The sequence below is a fragment of the Miscanthus floridulus genome, chromosome 1 (assembly GCF_019320115.1).
Source record: "Miscanthus floridulus cultivar M001 chromosome 1, ASM1932011v1, whole genome shotgun sequence".
Classification (NCBI taxonomy): Eukaryota; Viridiplantae; Streptophyta; class Magnoliopsida; order Poales; family Poaceae; genus Miscanthus; species Miscanthus floridulus.
In genome coordinates this window covers 135,250,445-135,272,547 of record NC_089580.1, presented here as the reverse complement: position 1 = coordinate 135,272,547, position 22,103 = coordinate 135,250,445, and the positions used below count along the sequence as shown (strand labels likewise).

Sequence of the window (22,103 nt, the reverse complement as noted above, 5' to 3'; positions counted from 1 at the left end):
GAAATTTGAAACATAACATGATACATTTGAAGATTTAATTAAAAAAGCTATTAGAGAGTATTTATCTCAAAGTATCGACGAGGAAGGATATAGAAGCTCTCTTACATTTCTACGGATATTGTGGTAATTACGGCATACCGGAGGGGGTCTTGAGTAAAATGAAAACGACGGGTATCTTCTCTGCTACCACTTTCGACGTGGCCCAAAGATTCACGCGTCCAGGGTCAAGCCATGGCGCGTGTGCGCATCGCCACCGTCGGCGCCGCCCCATGCCTGCGCCGACGCCCGGGATGCGGACGGAATATGTTCCGGGGCCCCACGTGGAACCATCCGGAGGCATACGGAGGATACACTTCCGCCTCGATCCATTGCAGCTGCAATCTTCTGCCTTTTCCTGTAGCCGTAGGGGAGCGAAGCCATAAAGGAGACTACGCGGCTCGGCGGCGGAGGCGGGGAGAGAGACGGGCGCGGCGGGGAGCGAGCGGGGCTAGGCGACGCTCCTTCCAGTTCTCTTCTCCATGATTTCCTTCTGTGAGTTGAGGGTGCTCTGTGCTATGCTCCGCTCCTTTCCATCCCGTCAATTTCTGGGCTCCATTTCGGTTGCTTGTTGCGGAGATCAAATGTGTTGATACAGCGCCGATTCATTCGTCTCCTTAATTTCGCTTATTACCCGGAAACCCGCTGCTGCGGAGGGCTTGTCCAGGCTCCAAGCCTCTCTTTTCCTTGTTACTTTCCTACTATTCATGTTCTGCGAGGACAACTGACCTATATATAAGAGTACTACTACTACTACTTCTTGGGTTCTCATAGTAGCTTTAGAGTTTAGATTGTTGCTTCATCGTTGTGTGCTTGCATCAACAATATATATAGCCCATAAACATATATATAAACCACATATCTCGGCTTCATATGATTTTTCAAGTACTATGACTGTGATGCTACCTATTGCCGCTTCATACATAAGATTGCTTTGCTTTCTTAGTAATTATCACACACTCACCAATCTATGCTTATGATAGTGTGTCAAGTTCAAGTATATGTATGATCATTCCTGCTCAACTTATGAACTGTGAGCCACGGGTAATGCCTAATTCAATAGGCTGCCTGTCGAGGTGAATGTGAGCTTAGTCTATCCTTGATCGAAATTGGATCGCGCGTGCTGTATATGGTTTAAAGCAATTCTAGGATCAAACTAATTTGTTTGTTACAACTTCTAAAGTTTAACCACTAATTAATGGCATAAAGCCTTCCCCTAGCATGACCGGTTGGCCTGTTGATCATGTTGGTTACACTTTGTCATATCTGTGATGTTTTTCTTTATTCATGTGCTTCAATTTAATTGCAGGAGATATTCACAGGGTTTATATGTAGCCTTTCCAGACTCATGTGATTGACCTTCTCCTTAATGTTCTGATCAAGAGTGTTGCCATGGTTAAAATATTGTTTGGCCCATCCATTGTGAGAATGGTCTGGTTGCAAGACCAAATCGAAATGCACAAGCTCCACTGGTACAGGAGAGCCCCTACTCCATCAGAGTTCTGGATACCACTTGCTGCTTGGTTCACTGTTGGCCTAGTTGGTCTTTGGACATTTTTTCACTTCTTTTCATTGTGGCGGCGAAAGATCAGTTTAAGCTGGATGAAAATAATTGCGAGATCGAAGAGGAAGAATTTTGAAAGAAACCATGAGGTTCCTACTGCTGAACATGTTTGGAACACAGAATCTTTGATTCGTGCAAAAGGGATGAAGTGCTGTGTATGCTTGGAATCTCTCTCACCTGCTCAGCCCCTTGGGCAGATGATGACTTCAGAAAATATGGTTCACCGTTGCAATGTTTGTGGTGCAGCTGCGCACATAATATGCTCTTCGAATTCTCAGAAAGATTGCAAATGCGTCTCAATGTTCGGGTCCAAACATGTGGTCCATCAATGGACTGTAGTCTGGACAGACGTAGCCGACCAATCCGAAGAAGGTCAGTACTGTTGTTACTGTGAGGAGATATGCAGTGAATCTTTTCTGGGAGGTCCTCCCATATACTGCTGCATGTGGTGCCAAAGACTGGTGCATGCTGATTGCCAGTCAGCCATGGCTACTGAAACAGGTGAAATTTGTGACCTTGGTCCCTTCAGGCGCCTTATCCTGTCGCCACTTTTTGTCCGGGCCATTAGCAAATCTGGTGGCATCTTGAGTTCTATAACTCATGGAGCAAATGAGTTTGCATCCACTGTGCGGGGGCGTTTAAACCGGACTAAAAAGGAGAAACATCACAACAGATTTCCATCTGACAGTAACGATGATTCATCAAGTGATACCACATTGAACTCAAACCAGAGGGCTGGGGAATTAAAAGAAACTGGGGGCAGTGCTCAAAGGAGTCCTGAGAATGAGCATTATAGCAGTGAGAGTGATGGTAGAGAACTGATATCAGAGTCCAGAAAGATCAGCAACAATGAGACTGGTGAAGTTAAACTTAAGTACGCATTGTCTGAACTGCCTGCTGATTCCAGACCTCTTTTAGTTTTTATCAACAAGAGAAGTGGGGCTCAGCGTGGAGATCTTCTCAAGCACAAGCTACATTTTCTTTTGAATCCGGTGCAGGTCATGATACTTCTCACACTAAACTTCACTTAAAGTCAAGTCACTTCTCATCTAGTCAACTTGTCATGGTACCCATCGATTTTGTAGAATATGTCCATTGCATTACGAGTTGGGTTCTTGCATTTACTTAAACTGATCCATGTGATGCTGGATCACATCATATTATGTGAGGAAATCATCATGATCAACCTTATCTCATGTTTCTAGCGCTATCCCCACTTAAAATAAATCCATTTTCTCTGTGCTAATCAGTAGCAAGTAGTAACCGCATGGTCAAGAGGAGTGCTTAAGCCTAGATTTTTTTTGGACATTAGGTAATTCAGATAGTATAATTTACTGCATCTATAGTGAGATACAACAGTGTAAAAAATTGAACCCTTTGAAGAAGCAGCACCATTTGCCTACATCTGCTGCTGTTGGTGGTCAAAGAGGAGTGATTAAGCCTAGATTTTTTTGGACATTGGGTAATTCAGTTAGTATAATTTACTGCATATACAGTGAGATGCAACAGTGTAAAATTGAACGCTTTGAAGAACCAGCACCATTTGCCTACATCTGCTGCTGTTGGTGTTGGATCATGTGTAAGAGACTTAGTTTCCATCCTACTAGAAACATAGGCACACAGTTGAACAGAAGCTGTCAATGTGCTTGAAAATTTGAAGGCTAGTGTTCTGTTTTTGGTTCTGGGTTGGGCCTCCAGGATGTGGTCTTTCTGTGGGTAGTGGTCTTTCACTAGTCGATGTGTTTTTGGTCCAACCTGTCCTGTAAGGTCATGGAGTACGGGGCTGTGGCCTTTCTGCAGGTAGGGTCTTTCACTAGTTCATGTGTTTTTTGTCTGACCTGGCTTGTAAGGTCATGGAGTACGGTCATGTAGACCCTGTCGAAGGGGGTTTGCCTGTTATCCTTTTGTGTTTTATTCTTCTAATATAATTTGGCAAAACTCTTGCGACCTTTCGAAAAAAAGTGTTTTCATATATATTTCAGCACCCCCACCTTAGCAAATGCTTTTCAGATATTTATGATTTCTGTGTTTCTAATGTTCCATATTATTCATCTAGGTTTTTGAATTGAATTCTTCACAAGGGCCAGAAACAGGATTATTTTTGTTCAGAAAGGTACCACATTTCAGAATACTTGTGTGTGGTGGCGATGGTACTGTTGGTTGGGTTCTTGACGCGATAGATAAGCAAAATTATGAATCACCTCCACCTATTGCAATTCTTCCAGCTGGCACTGGCAATGATCTTTCGAGAGTTTTATCATGGGGAGGTGGCCTAGGTGCTGTTGAGAAGCAAGGTGGACTCTGCACAGTTTTACATGACATAGAGCATGCAGCAGTCACTATCCTGGATAGATGGAAGGTGACAGTAGAAGATAAGAAATCAAAGAATGTGCTTTTAGTAAAGTACATGAACAACTATCTAGGTAGGTACATAGAAACTTCATTTATTGGCACCCCTTGTCGTATAACCTTAGTTTACTATGGTGACAGGTATCGGTTGTGATGCAAAAGTCGCCCTTGACATTCATAATCTCCGTGAAGAAAATCCTGAGAAATTCTACAGTCAGGTAATGTTTGTATAAGCAATATACAGTAGTTGGCCCTTGATTTTAATGTTTGGCTTCTTTACAAATTTATACTTGTGTCCCTGTTCGCATTTATTTTTTAAGAAACAAAGGTAGTACAGCTGGTTGTTACTTGAAATCTAGTGTTATTTCAATGTTATCAGCTGTAAGTTGGGCTTGTGGATGCTTGCAGCTTAAACATTTCTTCTGAATCCTTTGCCCTTTATCAGGCGCGAATGTAATTCCTGGGTTTGTGTGTGGTGTGTGTTGTAGGGCTCTAGCCCCTTTCATTCTTCTTAATATAATGAGGCGCAGCTCTCTTGCGTTTTCGAGAAAAAAAAAAACATTTCTTCTGAAGATTGAACTTTTAGGTCCCCTGTAAATGTATGAAAATTTTGAGGTGCTTGTAGGCATATTGAACTATTTGGTGCCATTGGTTCATGCCTAAGCTATATGTAATTGTTGAGTATAGTAGTGCTTAATGGAGAACCAATTGAACTGTACTTGAATTGACATTATTGACTGTGGCAATCTTTGATGACTTCAGCTTTTTGTTGAGTGGATAACTAATCCGTCAACCCATGCTTTGCTTCTACATGGGCTAATAATTTTTAAAGGACATAACCGTTAGAAGTTTGTGGAAAAATTTGGGTTAGAAGTTTGTGGAAAAATTTGGGCCTAGTGCTATTCAGAATAGTTTCTGTCTGCTCTCTTATCGTCCATATTCTAAAAAAATACTCATAGATACTTTTATCTTTATTCAATTCTGTACTTTACTAGTACCATCTATTCTATATGCTTTTCCATCACCATGCATGCTTTCCCTCTTTGCATAGCATCTCCACACCTTAGTTTGAGCTGTGTTTGACATGGAATGGGTATGATGTGGTCAGTGGTCTGCATGGTGCCATGATGGTACACATCATGAATTCATACCTTGAGTTAGTTCTATATTAACAATGCAGAAGTGGGTAATTTAGAAGCATATATAGGAGGACTTTGGGATATTTTTTTAATGACAGGTAGGTCATTTAGATGTATATCTATGAGCTTGCTTTTGGTTATTTTTAACAACATCAAAAGTGGGGTAACTTACATGCAAATTTAGGGAATAGTTCAGATTATCTTTCATAATGACGTAGGTGAGTAATTTAGATGAAGATTTAGGGGATTTACTTTAGGTTATTTTCATAATGGCAGATTTTGTAAGTTTGATATAGATTTAGGGGGGTTACTTTTAGACTATTTTTTATAATTGCAAAAGCCAACAATATTTTATAGAAAACAAAATATGTCTGACAGCTATTATTGTCACTGATGATTGGAGTTTACTGAATTGATGGCTGAATGTTTTTGTTTCACGTGAGAAGAATTCATATGGTTTATCTTTTTTTTTTTGTAGCATGTCTCGTGATGACTAATGTGGAGGCCTTTTTACTGAGTCTTTAATTCGTAATATTAAGATGGATCTTATGTTTCTTTCTTGGGTTTCATCAGTTCTTAAATAAGGTGCTATATGCGAGGGAAGGGGCCAAGAGCATCATTGACAGGGCGTTTGTGGACTTACCATGGCAAGTTCGGTTAGAAGTTGATGGCGCTGAGATTGAGATACCAGAGGTTGTGTCAGAGTCAGTGAATCGTGATTATTACATATAGACCACCTGCCTTACTACATGGTTGTACTAAACTACTAGTGGCTATGGATCCTTCAGGACTCAGAAGGTGTGCTGGTCGCAAACACACCGAGCTACATGGGAGGGGTTGACCTGTGGCAAAATGAGGGTGAGAATCCTGAAAATTTTGATCCACAGTCAATCCATGACAAGATGCTTGAAGTGGTTAGCATTACAGGAGCATGGCATCTGGGAACACTCCAGGTAAGTGATCATAGTTCAGAAACCTTTGAAGGATGAAGTAAATTAAATGGTGGAAACTTAAAGAAAGAATTACTAAACTGCATCTAGGTTGGACTTTCTCGGGCACGGAGGATCGCGCAAGGTCAGTCGATCAAGATACAAACGTTTGCTCCTTTCCCTGTCCAAGTGGATGGCGAACCTTGGGTCCAGCAGCCCTGCACGCTTAAGATATCCCATCACGGACAGGTTTATAGTCTGATCATACTCTTCCACGTGCTTTGGCATCATGCGAATCACGTACAAGGTGAATTGATGGTTGATTGGCAGAGTGTTGTTGGTTTCCTTACTCTTGTTTTCTTTTTATTGTACTCATCAGGCTTTTATGTTGAGGAGGGCAATTGAAGAGCCACTTGGTCATGCTGCTTCTATGATCACCGACGTGCTTGAGCATGCCGAATCCAGCCGTGTAATCACTGCTTCGCAGAAGAAAGCCCTCCTCCAAGAAATGGCTATACGGCTAACATGAAGCAAACGCCGGCGATAATTCGGACGGTGCAGAAGAATAGTTTACTGTGTTTACTGTGCTGTGCCCTGCTTTGCACTGTAGAGAGGTTCCTATTGGCAGCAGCGATGATTATTAGGAGGATCTGTGATCCCAACAGGAGCTCTAGCTCGATCATGTTTGTCGCAGCAGATGCAGCCCGGGGGGGCGTGTCCACGTGTACAGAGAGTTTTTGGTTATGTTCACATTTTGGAAATAGCAATGCAATGTAGTGTGTACAGGTACGTGTGCTGTTTAGAGCTCAGGTATGCATGCCCCTTGCCTTGTTCTGTGCTAATCTAGTTACGCCTGCCATTCTGTGCTCGGTTGGCTGGATGGTTTTTTTGGGGCTGTGTCGCTGCCACTTTGGGTGGTGCCCCACATGTAAATGGGATGGGCTTGAATGCTTGGTTGTAATGAAGTTGTACAAATAAGTGGCACGTCAAAGTGAATAGTGATGTCGTGATCGAATATGCTCGCTCCAGTTCACAGAATGTGACATGAGCTGCCGTGCCAGGGCGATGCCCATGCGAATGCGATGCATGGTCGCATTTCGGCTGTTCCACAGGACCACAGATACCTTTGGGATGTGCCGTTATCTTTCATCAGCTGCTTGCTTAAATGAGATTATATATGCAGGCCCGTTGTACCTAGGAATCTAGGATTGTGTGGCTCTCGAGCGAAACAAAAATGAGGCCCTATATTTTAACAAAAAAAAAAAAGATAATCAAAATATATTTAGCTTCCATTCTATTACGACATTTATTTTCAATTATAAGAACTATAATAGGATTTAATCCTCTCACCAAACCACTAGACAAGAACGCACACTATTATCCTGATGATTGAGAAGTTAGATAAGAATGAGATTGAGAAGGCATGTGACAACAGAAGACGTTCCAGGAAAGTTGAACTATAAAAGATCAATGATCATTACATAGCATAAAAACTAAGTTATCGCATTAAATAATACTGCAAAGTAAAATAATGAAATTAAGGACCTCATGTGTATTATCTCCCATACATGTAACATGTCTACCCTTCAATGTAACAACCACCAATTGTGGTATCATGGAAATTATTAAAATCCTTGAAAGGGTGGCGACTAAGAATACAACCTCATGATAATGTGTATATCCGTGTCTTGGTCGGAAGAACGGTGGTGACAATTAATACTATCCTCCATATGTTTCAAATTATAAGAGGTTTTGATTTTTCTAGATTCATTATTTTACTATGTATCTAGACATAGTGTATATCTAAGTATACAGTAAAAGTTATGTATTTTACTATGTATCACACCATTTACTTTAGCCCAGTTATATGTTTCCTCTTGTTTGAGCTTCTCTTTATTCAATGTTTTTGTCCTCCGGATAAAACAATTTTAACAATTACAACATATGCTAGATGTAGTTGGGTGGTAGCAGCACACCAAGCCAAGGGCGGTAGATGATTTACTTTTTCTCATGAAATAAACTTTGGTAAAGGTGGATTTAGAAATCCACGCATGAGAAAGAGGATTAAAAATACTGTATATAATTTCTCCATATGCCATGGAACATCTTTAGTTTGAGAGGGTTTGCACCCTTATAAAATTTAAATTTTAACACTTTTGTATTGGGTATACTTTTTTAATATGGGAAAACTTGACTTCTCAATCCTGCCTCCACTTCTAGGCAAATGGCGTGCATGAGCGGGCGACTAGCCGGCCGGGCGAGGCGATACGTGCTAGAGCCACCACGCCTCCTCCTCCTACTACTAGCGCCGACACCACCACCTCTTTTGGTCCGGGCAGTATAAGTTTGAGTGTCGTCTTCGAGCCTGAGATACGCTGCTCCAACCGTCCGCCCCATATCGCTAACAATGAGATAGGACTATAGGAACAAGACTGGCGCATGCATGACCTATTTGGATGCAGCCCTACCAAACATTGCTTACCAAGAAAATATATTATGGCCCCGTGCGTTCAAAATCGGACGCCCGGGATCGATGTCCGGTATAGACAGGTTTGACTAGCTCCCATACAAATAGGCCTGCAGTGCCTATATATAAGGTTTATAAGGAGGGTATTTTTGTCCAATACCAACTATCCTATGAGGCTCTCCAACTTATTTTAATAGAGCTTGCTAATAGAAGAGACGGAAATGTTAAATAGGCAATGTAATTTAGATAATAGGACCTAGCGGCAAATAGCGAACTCTGAAATTTTAAGGAAAACACACCGTCGATTTAATAAAAACATATACGGCTCGTTTGGTTGGGGTAATTAAAAGCAGAGAATATGAGTTTAGAGATAGGAGTTTAGAAATCTTTTGTTTGTTTGGCGGGATTGAGAGTTTTGATGGGAAGGGAAAGGTGAGTTTATAGAGTCAACTCCCACTGATCAATTCTCTAGAGGAGGGGGTGGGAATTGGGTGGGAATTGGGTTCTTAATATAAGAAAAAGTAGATCATCACCATCCATCATACAGCTTGTTCGTTTGGCTGTGGCTTGTCGTAAACAATCGTAAATTTCTAGCCAGAACAGTATTTTTCTCTCACACAAACCAGCCAACAGTACTTCACGAACCAGCAACAATACGAACCAGCCAACCGAACAGGCTGATAATTTGCCTTTTAATTTCTCCCTCAAAACCGCCACACCAAAAAGGAGATATGAATTCCCTCTTCAATTCTCTTTTCTATTTCCCTTCACAAACCAAACAAGATATTAAAATTAAAAGGTAATTTTTCACCTTAATTTTCTTTATCCACTCCCACCACTAATTCCCATAGCTCTTCCTTGCCAGACACACCCGTAAAGATTATTAGTGGCCCAGAACCTTTGCGGCGGGATAATTAACTTTTTATCATTATAACGGATGGCGCCTCCTCAAATAGTAGCTTTAGGTTTGGCGCTACGCTTTTAGCAACTGAGAGAGAAAAACGATACATATTTACCACTTGTGCTCGCGTCAGCAGCCCCATGCAAAAAGTCAGCCATGCCCCTCCCCTCATTGCTATAGATTAAAGGATGGACAGCTCAGGATAGACGCAGACAGAGATACGTATACTTGTATTTTTAAGATATTTATTTTTTATTTTGCAAAGGAAAAAATGTATATGACATCATCGTGATGTCATGGCTCAAGAGCAAAGCACTGTGCATGGCGCACGGCACACGCCCTAGGGTGGCGTTCAGCATGCTATGCCTGCACAGCTTCACGCGCTCTGCTCCCTGACCACCGCCCGCTAGCAGGTGTCCTCCATCCAGCGCGCCGCGTCGGCGACCTAGGAGAGCGCGGCCACGGCGCGGTTCCAGTTGGCGCGCAGCTAGCGCATGTGAGCGCCTCGAGCTCGGCGTAGAGCACAGAGGTGGCGGCAGCGAGGCAATCGAGCCTGCGCACGAGCGACGCGACGTCAGAGGTGGAGGCGACGGCGAACGCGCCCGTGTTGGAGCGGGCGGCGAGGAGGTCGGCGTAGACGTGGTCGAAGCCCATGAGTGCCGGGGTCGTGCACCGGCGACCGAGGCACGAGGCCACGGCCGCGACGCGGTTGAGTGCGTCGAGCTTCTCAGCGAGCGCGAACGCTAGGAGGCGTGCGTCGTCGCTGGGCACGAGCGCGTGCACGTCGTGGGAGCCGAGGCAGAACGGGCCGAGCAGGCGCGCCGCCTCCGCGTTGGAGAGGGAGTGGTAGAGGTTCGCCGCGCGCAACATGGCGTTGGCCACCTCGAAGGACAGGATGCCCACCTTGTCGTCGCCATGGAGAGCACCTTGTGCGCCAGCGGCTCCGCCACCATGCCTCCGGCCTCGTCGTCGCGCGCTCAGCTCAGGAAATCTAGAAAGGCGTAGTAAATAAATCCTTTTGCTTTTGCAACGAAAACGATTTCGGAGACCAGCTAGGCAAGAAGGGGATTTGAATTGGAACGCTTCAATTTCGTGCCTGACTGGCTAGATGCCCATGGACTGCACGAGCTCCTCCCCTTCCTCGCTGTGTGGTGATAGCCGGAGGTTGAAGAAGAATATGACTCGTGGGGCCCGTGTGTTAGTAATGGGGGAGGGAGAAGCCAGGGGCATGGAAGGTCATTTTACCTGAGCCTGTTGACTCGGATTCGAATTGGATAGTGAAGCTGGCGTGCTACGCGAGCATAAGTAATAAATATGTATGTTTTTTTTTTCTGCTGCTAAAAGCGTAACGTTCAACGTAGAGAGACGTCAATTCGTTATAATGGCAAAAATTAATTATTCCCTTTGCGGCTTTACCCGCCGGCTCTGCTTTTCCCCCGCATACTCTCTCTCTCTCTCTCTCTTGGTTCTCCCTAATCCCGTGCTGCTCGAGTGCGCTGTCTACGTCTCTAGCGGCGACGACTGGGCGACCGCCGCCGCCGCCGCCCTACGCGAGGTGCTCAGATCTCCATTTTCGGGCCCTTCGCCGGCGACGAGCACCCACCAGGTTCGCCCACCCCTTCTCTTCCGTTCCTGCATCTCGAAACCACCCAAACCCTAGCTTGTTTGTATTCGGAACTGATCTGATCCAATTACGAGTGTAGTATACATGTCTTATGCCTACAAATTTCGATTTTTATTTTTTTGCAAAAAATTATTGGGTGTACATGTGTACACCCGTGTCCTTCACTGGGTCCGCCACTGGTTAAGAGACGGAATCTGTTAGTGATCATACCTCTGTGTGCGGTTCGAGCTGTCGGTAGTGCCGCTGGGATGGGAATGCCCTCGTTACATGTGGTCGTTGCAGACAAACGGTTTTCATGGTCTTTTTATGCCATGAAATGAAATGCAAGTGGAGGAAATAAGGAGGAATGATTGTTACTGTATTCCGCATTCCCTAAGAAAATTATCCAACTACTGGCAGACTTCATTGTGAGATCATGCTTGGTCACGTGTATGCTCATTCTATATGCATATATAGCTTTGGCATGCTAAATATTTTCCTTCCAAGTTATTTTTCTATATGCATAGCAAAGCTTTTATTTCTTTCAACCTTCATGGGTGTACAGTATGGTGGTGTGTCACCTATTCATGAAACATCCTTGGACATGCTATTTTTTTTCCTTTTTAATACATATATAGCTTGTGTAATTCAAATTGTTAGGTTCGATGATTAAAATTATAAAGTCCTTTATATGCGAATGTTCTGTTTTTGGTGTTTTTGATCAATATACGCTGAACTGCCGACATGACATTGGCACTGGACTCTTGTGTCTATTGTACCCTGAAACTAAATACCGTTTTTGGGAGATGGGATGGGATGTTGACCTCACTAATGAAGTTGGTGCTACAGTAGAGATGCAGTGACATAGGCATTGGCAGAGGAACATTTGTGGATATAAATGGTCACGATATGTTGTTCATCTCACTGGTGAAGTTTGTGCAAGAGTTGTTGACGGTGGTTACATTGATGGGCACAGGCAAACTTGGTGATTTGGGCACCAGGGCTCTTGTTGATGGGTTGATGGCAATTGAGCGTGTGCAGGCAGTCACAAGTTGTTGGGGGTAAATAGGGTCGACTTGTGGTTCTAGTCCATGAGGTAAATAAGCCAAGGTGTTTTCAGACAGGAGATTAAAAAACAGATTTAGTATTGTTGGAAGATCAGTAGTTCGGATTTTGCAATTCTTTTTTGCCGTACCATGTTGTGGGTGTGATTGGAGGTGAGGAACCACAGGATGACAGGAAGGAAAAACTCATGGTGTTGCTGTAGAGACTTGATGGTAGTGAATCGATCTGTAGCATGTTGACCAAGCTGCTTATTGCTCATTTTGTTTTGTTTTTACTTTTTTTTGTTGTAGAATTGTAACATTCACTTAAGGGGCATTAAAGGACTTTCTATTGGTTTTCCTTCTCTATGTAGCTAAAATAATTTGCATGTCATAGGGAGTTCCATTGTTGAATAGTTCTTGGATGTTTATTTAATTGTATGTTTTGTCGTTTGGCAGGATAATATGTTGTTCACGCATGAGGCAAATGCTGACCAGTTCGATCTTCTTTCTTATGGTAATCTAAGGGGAGTAGACGCTAGTAGAAATTCTGAGGAATCCAGTTTTGGAAATGACTTAAAGGATGGTTCTTCAGTTTCTTCTGAGAACTTCAGCTCCTCTTGTCTGCCTGGCGAGAACTATCAATCTGCTACAATAGAAAAACGACCTCTTTCTGATGTCAAGCCATGTCAAGTTGCTTGCAAGCGTCCAAAGCAAACAGATCACCATACCTGGTTATATTCCTTTGAGGAAGACCCTTTGACCAGTGAAGTGGGGATATCTTCTCCAGGTTTTGTACTCTCCTTTCCTTATTTGTTCAGTGCTCTAAATAATAATAATTAATCCAGAAGATATCTAGCTGCAAATTTTTTTTTTCTTTCAGCTTTAGCTGATGGATTGGTTGAGACCAAACAACCGAATGACATTCCTGCAATTAATGGTGGCACAACCTGCAGCGGTAGTTCAGACACCCCTTGCCTTAATCATGATCAATCAGTTTTAGTGGAAAGCTTAGATGTACCTGATTGGGCGACTTCTTTCCCTGGTTATTTTGAAGACTGTGGGCCAGTTGCTGATGACATCGGTTCGCCTGTTCATGAGTACCTCCCTAGAAAGGGTGTGCCAATTGGACCTGAGCACCAGGCTGACATTCCAGAATGGAGGCCCCAAACCTCTATGATTGTACCTGGTGCTTCTGAGTTTGGTGCTGATCTGGATTGTAGTTCCGCTTCCACTTCAGAGTCTGTTCCCACAGGTGATGACAAGTGGATCAGGTACTGTGTTGTTCCGATGACAAGCTGCTCATCTCTTGTTGACTGGGCTGGAGACAACAAAATAGATTGTAACTGCAGTGACGAGGGTTCTATGAGGTGTTCCAGACAGCATATTATTGAAGCAAGGGATAGCCTCAAAATGAGCTTGGGACTGGACAAGTTTTGTGAGTTAGGTCTTTGTGAAATGGGAGAGGATGTTGCTCAGAGATGGACTGATGAGGAGGAGAAGCTATTCCAAAGAGTTGTTTTCTTAAATCCTGTCTCCTTGGGCAAGAACTTTTGGGATCACCTTCCGGATGCATTTCCTGGTAAAACTAGCCAGGAGCTTGTTAGCTACTATTTTAATGTTTTCATGCTCAGGAAAAGGGCCCGGCAGAACAGGTCTGACGTGTTGCGTGTGGACAGTGATGACGATGAACTGCATGGTGAACCTCTAGTTGAGCGGGAGGAAGGGGATCCTGCATTTGAGTCCTCTATACATGAACATTTTGTCAGCAATTCTCCGCCCATGGATGATGACCATAAAGAGTTTGAAGGAGCACAGTTTGATGGATCTTTGTGTGAGAAGTCAGTATACAGTGCAGTTGAGTGCAGACATCTACCAAATAAAATGCCTGCGGATTCAAATATGGTGAACACTGCACAAGATGTTTATGATCAAGATAATGGAGCTCAGTATGCAGAGTTTCACATGTCACTGCCGAATGATACTTCAAACAATCTTGGAGTTCAAAGTGCATCTGTGTAGGAGATGTTGTGCCGACATGTCCAAGACCTTGAACAACAATCAAATGGATAGCCGAGACATATTCAGTTTGAATCTGACATCTACTTCAGATGGGTGCTTGGCATTGAGATGCTGTTTTGGCCATGGTCGGAGCTGTAAATTCAGCCACATCTGGAGATGATAGTTCATGAAGTTGTACATTCTTCAACTACTATGTTGTTCAACTACTATGTTCTTCATCTACTATGTGTTTTTTGCGGCATTTTGTTAGCACATTGGGAACCCAACTGAGCTTCAATCTGCCACCCTCCCCCACCCCCATTCGTCAGATCAACCTTGTTGTATGTACCATATGTTGTATTTTCATTGTTGTATGTTCATTCCAGAAACTGGAATATGTAGATCGTAGAGTTGCCATTATCTGGATTTCCTGATGATTTGGCAGTGGCTTTGCACCTCCCTGGCTGTTAGAGCACGCTATCCTGCGATGGCTTTCATTTGCACCAAATCGTTTCATGCAAATAATGTGCTACCGACAGACATTTAGCCTGTTCGCTTGTTGGTTTGAGTCAGGGCTTATCAGCTAGTCAACAGTGTTTTCTTCTCACAACAAATCAGCACTAGTCGGATTTATCAGTCTAAAATCAATCAGCGAACATGCCGATTAATTAAATCTATTTGATGTGATACGTTTGTCACGATTGCATTTTTTTTTAAAAAAAAAGATGCCCAAATACACTAGGGTAAGGAATGTTGGTGAGATCCATGCGTTGCTTTGTTTGCAATATACTAGCACAGCATGGCCCAAAGCCTCAGATGCGTCTCAATCATCCCAATAATTACAATCTACAAGCATATGTCATAGTGGAGGTACTCTTTTAATCCCTTTACACGAAGGTAATGATACACTGAACAAACAACCAAAAAGGACAGAATAAAGAGAAGTTCGCTGATTACAGTTCCTTGGCTGCAAGCTTGTCGTCGGCAACCTATTTGGTCAATGCCTCCCGATTTTCAGATTTTTACTGGCCACTAACCATCTGGAGCACAATACCAGTGGTAAAGAGCGAAGAGATCTGATTTCTTAACAGACACACATATTTGTTGCAGATCTGGATCTCTGCATAAATGGTCTGGCTCGCTTGCTTCAGCTGGAGGTCGAGACATGCATGTGTTCTTTCGATGAGCACAGGTCTGTTACTCATGCAAAAACAACTAAAAAAGGTCTGTTACTCATGCATGTGTCCTTTCGATGAGCACAGGTCTGTTACTCCGCTGCAACCATAAATAGGGAGCTCCCTTCGCACCTTTCAAATCTCATAAATAGTTAGTACTTTTCTTTTTCTGATATCTAATTCTAGACTAGAGATACTCCTACCTACCATTCTGTGAAGGCTGCTCGGCCCGTGTTTAGTTGTCAGACCAAATTCTAAAAAAGTGCTACAGTATTCATCACATCGAATCTTGCGATATGTGTATAGAGTATTAAATGTAGACGGAAAAAAAACTAATTGCACAGTTTGGTTGGAAATCGCGAGACGAACGTTTTGAGCCTAATTAGACCATGATTGAACACTAATTGCCAAATAAAAACGAAAGTGCTACGGTGGCCCAAAATCCAAAATTCAGCCAAACACCCTCTCACTTCTTCGGGTATTGGTGTTTCTAGCGTGTCTGCCATCCCAAGAAAGTCATCTTATGCTATGATGCCAGTTCTTCAGGCTCTGCACACTATCCAGGGGCATCTCATGCTGCACAATTCTGGAGTATTTGGCAATGGATACCATAGAGTTCCTCAAGCTGATTTTTTTACTAAATTTGAAACAAATTGTGTTGAGAAGTAATCTCTGTGGAGTTAAAGGTCCTAGATACATAATCGCTCAAGATATAATCTTACCATCTTCCATAGAAATAGTTGATACGGCACAACCTATAGCTAACTTGAGAGAGCCCATTGGTTTTTGTATTGAGTTACAGATCAAGAGAGATCGCACATATCAAATGAAACCCAGAAGCACCAGTTTCCAAGACGACAATCTAGAGCTGGAAGCTGGCTTCACTGCACCAATTACTGTGTTTCTTCCTTATAAAATAAAAGAAAAATAGACATCAAGTTTCAGCAGCATCAAACATCAAAATTGTGAAGAAGAAAACATCATCACATGACATAGTTCCTAGATCGATAATGCTTCTATGAGGGCGTCTGCCCGAGCGTGTCCACGCTGGACGCGCCATTCTGGGCCTACGCATCGATTGGGCCAACAACTATGTGCGGCCAACTCGCCTCACTCGCTCACTCCCGCACCTAAGCACCTAGTCCCTCGCTTCCTCCTCCGTTCCGCGGCTCGCGCCCCATGCGCTACCCTGACTCGCGGCCATGGCCACCTCCCTGACCGGCAGTGGCGCGCTTTCCCACCCCGGCGCCCTCCTCTCCCACCCCGACGGCCCCTTCCCCCACCTCGGCACTCGACGTGGAAGCGGTGGCCGCACCGCGGCAGCGCGTAGGCCTTCTCCCCGGGCTCGAACTCTGCGAGGCAGACCGCGCAGTCCTCGTCGTTCCCCGCGCCCGCGTCGACCACTACCACCGGTATCGTGACAAGCACCGCAGAGTCAAGGCCATGGGGCGAAGGCGCCCCCGCGCCGTCGCCGTCATCGTCGCGGCAGTCCTTGTCGCCACCACCGGAGATGGCTAGGCTCCGAAGCAACCACCGGCCACCGTTGGCCGCCTCCGCCAAACCCTAGTGGCCGGAATCGACCGGTGCAACCTTTCCCTCCCCTATGTAGCATATGTATGTTTCAAGTGTTTCAGGTGTTTCAGATGTATGTTGCATTTGTTTAATATAGATGTTGCAAAAGTAGATCGGGGGATGTTGCACATGTTGCAATTATTTTAGAGCACTACTACAAATTGATTTATCACTGTCGCCACTTTCACTGCCGTAGCGATAGAAGCGACGGTGTGATACTTGCACCATCGGTTAGAACGATAGCGATGCCTCCTAGGACTAAAACCGGCAATTCAGACTTCTACCACCGATGGGTTAACGATAGATGCGGGAGTGGTATTAGGGTTGCATTTCCTCCGTCGCATGAAAAGCTGGGCCAACTGGGATACACATTTTGCCCGCCGGCCCTAAGGTAGCGTTTGGTCAACTGACGGTAAATTCAGCGTGAGTGTTGAATTACCTCAACTTCCAAGGCCGTCAAATCACCATTACTTCCGCCGCCTGAAGCCATAGAGCCGCGTACCCACTACTCTACATATACTTCAGGCTCGGTGCCCTCTGAAACGACCCCTCTTGTTCATCCATCATCCCCTTCTCTTCCAATCAACAAAGAAAATATTGGACAACCCCACCAAATTTCCAAGCAGCCCATCGTCCAGCGAGAACGAATTGCCTTCCCACCACTCCTCCGAGGAGAATGTTTCGTCCTCTGACGGGATGTCTGATTATAGTCCTCCGTGGAGCTCTAAGAAGGAGGACCTAGAGGAGGAGGACGAGGACGAGGACAACGCCTACACCGACTCCGACTCCGACGCTAACTTCGACGACTCCGACTCCAACTCCGACTTCGCCTCGCCTCCTCCCAAGCGAGCGAGGCGGGCATGATCCTCTCTGCAAGAGAATCATATATTTAGATTAAGTAGTTTATAGTTAGTATAAGTAGTTTTAATAGTTTAGTTAGTTATTATTCTTCTAGACGAGTACAATCATATACTCGTCCAAATTTTATCTATATGTTAGTTATATATAATCAATCAATGAAAAAAAATTCTATTCACGCAGATTTGATCTCTTCAATGCCACCTTTTTTTATATGAAATGGAAAGCAAGTTCTTTCTAATACTACTTCCTAATGCCAGTGCACGGATTTGATCTCTCGACGAATGTTTTTTTTAATTTTTCTATATATTTGTGAATGAAAAGGAAAAAACTGTCATGTACGATTGTGGTTGTTTCCAGGAGAATCTAAAAGCAGTTTAACCACTAACAATCGTTGTATTATAGCGTTGGATTAGCGTGGCAATGGTCGGCTTAATATGAACACCATTTAACTTATCCTGTGCCGTCCGTTCTCGCTGTCGATCAATCTGAACCATCTATTTGACAACAAACCTAGAAGTTCCCGACCCATTCCCAACTCCCCTCGGGTCCTGTCAGCGCCTTGGCGGCGGTTCGACCAACTAAAAAAACTTAATACAAATCCATTAGTTCTCCCCACCTGTTGTTGCTTCATCTTCATTCTCCCCATCCGTTGCTTTATCTTTATTTTGACATATCGCCTGTACTTGCCCTGCCTCGAGCACCTTGCATTGTTGTCGTGGACAACGCCCCATGAAGGTTAGATGGATTTGGTCAACCCTTGTTTGCATTTGGTTTCAATTAGTTTTGGGTTTGGTATCAGTTTTGTTCATATTAAGAATTTCTTCATTGTAACAGATGTCTTACTTCGGAAGAAGCCATTTCAATGCGAGTAACCTTGTGTTTTGGCAGCTAGGGGTGGCACCAGGACCCTAGATGATGTTGTTTGCTACTTAGGGACGGAGCATTCACCCGAACCGACTATTGATTGTTGAAGCCGTTGTTCATCACCTTCTCGGACCACAAAATTTGACAAGAATCGTTCAAGACCCTGTTTGTGGAGAGATTTTTGTGCTTTGTAGGATTGGACAGGAAGTAGACATACTTTATAGGTATAATGTGTCCGTGGATGGAGATGTTGTTATCTTCGCTATGGTTCACTACCTCTGGCTTTTGAGATCGCATCAACCAATTGAGTACCTTAGCAACTGCCTACCCATCCGACATTAAGTCTTAGAATTTGTGAAACTTTTATGTTAATAAAGTTTATATGTACTGATGAAACCTCTAGATTAGTATGTATGAGTACTGCATAATCATTGAACTATTACTTCGGTTGAACTATTAATTGAATTAGTTGGTCTTGATTGTGGTCCACGTGTGCACCTCTATGTAAGCATAGAGGATCCAAAATAGGCCTTCTTCTATAGGTGGATAGTACCTTGAACCGCTGGTGACACAACATTTCATCTTGGTGGGAGTGCGAGGGTTTTGAGGGATGTTTTGGCGCCTTGGCGGGAGGCAAAAGCATAGACAAAAGACCTGGGCTGACCTCTTCACTCAGAGTGTGCAAAACCCTGATTGCTCGATGGTTGCCTCTAGCTCCAACTCCTCCCAGTGGTCGCACTACTAGAAATATCCACTTCTATGATGAATAGATTTCGTCACTGAAGGAACCAAATTCGTCATAATTTTAGTTTTATGACAAATTTATGATGAAAAACGGTTCATCATAGAAGTCGTGTCACTCTTGCACATCTATGACGAATCTGACAAAATCATCATAGAAGTGTCTTGATCCGTGACAAAAACAGATTGTCATAGAACTATTTTGGCATGTGTGGCAGGGGGCTGCCACGCTAGTGGGTGCTTCCTTTAGAGATACTTTCCACGTGTACATGCTATAGCCCACGTGTACATGCTATAGCCGGTTGCCTTGGAGATGGTTCGGGTATGTGTCACCTTCTTATTGCACAATGTGGTCATCTCTAGTTCTTGCACGTATTAGGTTCTTACTAGACCACGTGTTGGGTCCCTATTGTTCCACATGTCAGTTTTCTATTGGCACACGTGTCATATTGCGGTTGGATCACGTGTCACTACTTCATTGGACCATGTTTCATATTTTTATTCGTCCATGTGGCCATTTCTTATTTGACCACGTGTCACAACACTATCCATCCATGTTTCATATTTTTATTCGGCCATGTGGCTTCATGACTTCCTTCCACGTGTTGGATTTTAATAGCCCACGTGTCGAGTCCTGGCTATTGCACGTGTCATGCACTGGTTCATCCACGTGTCGCATTTTTATTTGATCACGTTGCCTGTCCAAGTTCTACCACGTGGAGTACAATCAATTCATCATAGAAGTAATTCAAGATCATCACTACTACACAGATTGACTACATAACTAATTAGTATGGCAATCAAATAACAACAATTAATATTTCACAGTCAGCAGCGAACCACTGACAAAGTATCACCACATCAAATCGGCATACAAGTCCACACATCAAATCGGCACATGAGTCCACACATCAAACCACAAATGTTCACTGCATCAAGCCACATGAGTTGAAGACTAAGAATTGCTAGAAGAGCTGATGCGCATGCATAGCTCACAGAGATTGTTGTACTCCTCCTATTGCCATTTCTTGTATTCCTCAAGCTCCCTTTTAGTCTTTTCTGTCTTCCTCTTTAGTTCATCCACTTGATCGACGAGGGCAGTGGAACTTTCCTATTCAACAGCAAGTTGTTCCCGAAGCATTCTCTCCACTGATGTCTCTATTTTGTGGAGCTTGTCTGGATACCAGCATTCTTCAAAAAAGGTTGCTGCCGCTTCCGTGGGAGGGGGCCTTGCCCTGGTAGACGTAGAGGACCTTGCAAACAACATCAGCACTAGTAATTGGTTGCTGCCCATCAGAAATAGGTTCTATTTGCATAGTTTCCATAGTTTCCTGCGAAATTCAATAAGTAAAATATTAGGTTATAGATAGTGTAAGAGGACTTTAATTGAAAACCTAAGAGATTGATTCATAACAGGTAATGCATAGGTCTTTCTTAGCCTACTACTGATAGAGATTATATAAGCTTCAATAAATTTTAGTAAATTTCCATAACACTAGGCTCCTACTACATTTTCTTCTTTTATGGCAATGGCTTTAGTAGATTTCAAGGGAAGCAAAAGAAGGTACTTACAACTGCTGCTCTTGCAGCATCGCTCAGACCCTTTTTCCTACTGGTATGAAAGTCCCTGAAGACTTCCACAACATTAACATCTTCATCAGGTGGACCATTTTCTTCTTCAAGTCCTTGATCATGTTCTGCTGCCTCCCTCTTGTTCTCCTTCTATTCACATTGCATATGAGTTTTGGTTTATATTTATACAAAGGCAAGAGTAACAATAAAACACAACCATCACTTACAAATTTTTGCATCTAGACAACATAGGAGCGAGATCCTGTAGCCTGGTGGTACTTCACTTTTGCACAGTTTTGCTTGTTCTTCTCAGATATTTCTTATAGCTTCATTTGTGTTAGACTGCAGCATAAGTAGACCATAGCAAGACTAGATAGGAAATCAATGGGTTCACACACCTTGTTCTTAGCACTAGACCAAATCTTGACAAGTTCACACCACCGTGCATCGTTCATGAATGAGACAGGAGAGGTCGTATGGATCTGATTAGCAGGGACACCATTGAAGTATTTTCTCTTCAACCTGTAATGTTCCTGCCGTACCATAGACTGCATTATATTCCGGCAAGTTTCTTTTGTTGGTGAGTGAGCATCATTAACACGCAGCCTTCCCTGCACACAGTAGTGTGAGTGAAAAGTAAATTCGTTAAAGTTACTCAAAGTAGAGTTGAATGTCAAGAGGGGATACCCATACATACATTTAGCCTCTCCACAAATCTTTTGCAATAGATAGTGGCGGGCCTCTTCCCCTTGTATTGTTTCTAATGCGTCAAAATTGGTACTTCACTCTTGACTACTACACCTGCCTCTAAGGCAAACTTGGTAGTTGCACTGGATCATGTGGCCTTCTGTTCCCCTCGGCAACAGAGATGCGCATCCTCACTCCTAGTGATTTGCTCATTTTGTCAAGCATAATTCCATGAGTTCGAGGCCTTGGCTTCCTCGCTCTTCTGGACAGGTACTACACAGTTTTCATACATTCAGATTGTTAGAAAAGTTACATGGATATCAAATAGCTAGTGCAAATTGATTGATGGACATCTATAAGGTAATACCAACCTAGGCAACTTTCATCGTTCTACAAGTGGGGGAGATGGGAGTTTGCTGAGAGGGGTCCTCTTCAGTAGGGCTATCATCATCTAGCTGTGAGCAGTCTCTCTTAGGGCTAGATAGGGTGCCATCCTAACCATTGTCTCTAGTCAATTGATGAACTTGGAATTGATCCCTAGGTTCAGGTGTCGGTCGTGATGGAGAATTATGTTCACCTACTACTGCTACTTCCACCCT

At 43.5% G+C, this 22,103-nt stretch overlaps 2 protein-coding genes across 2 annotated transcripts; both read left to right on the top strand.

The window, feature by feature from the left end:
- Nucleotides 1-270: 270 nt before the first annotated feature.
- LOC136541977 (diacylglycerol kinase 1-like) lies at nt 271-7,049 on the top strand. The gene is made up of 8 exons (XM_066534190.1): nt 271-531; nt 1,346-2,598; nt 3,657-4,023; nt 4,091-4,167; nt 5,662-5,781; nt 5,877-6,041; nt 6,129-6,266; nt 6,397-7,049. The coding sequence occupies exons 2-8, from the start codon at nt 1,429-1,431 to the stop codon at nt 6,544-6,546; spliced, it is 2,187 nt and encodes a 728-aa protein (XP_066390287.1). The 5' UTR covers nt 271-531; nt 1,346-1,428; the 3' UTR covers nt 6,547-7,049.
- Nucleotides 7,050-10,809: 3,760 nt separating this feature from the next.
- Nucleotides 10,810-14,561, top strand: LOC136494368 (AT-rich interactive domain-containing protein 1-like). The gene is made up of 3 exons (XM_066490537.1): nt 10,810-10,991; nt 12,491-12,821; nt 12,915-14,561. Exons 2-3 carry the CDS (start codon nt 12,497-12,499, stop codon nt 14,051-14,053), a joined length of 1,464 nt encoding a protein of 487 aa, XP_066346634.1. The 5' UTR covers nt 10,810-10,991; nt 12,491-12,496; the 3' UTR covers nt 14,054-14,561.
- The last annotated feature ends 7,542 nt before the right edge of the window (nt 14,562-22,103 follow it).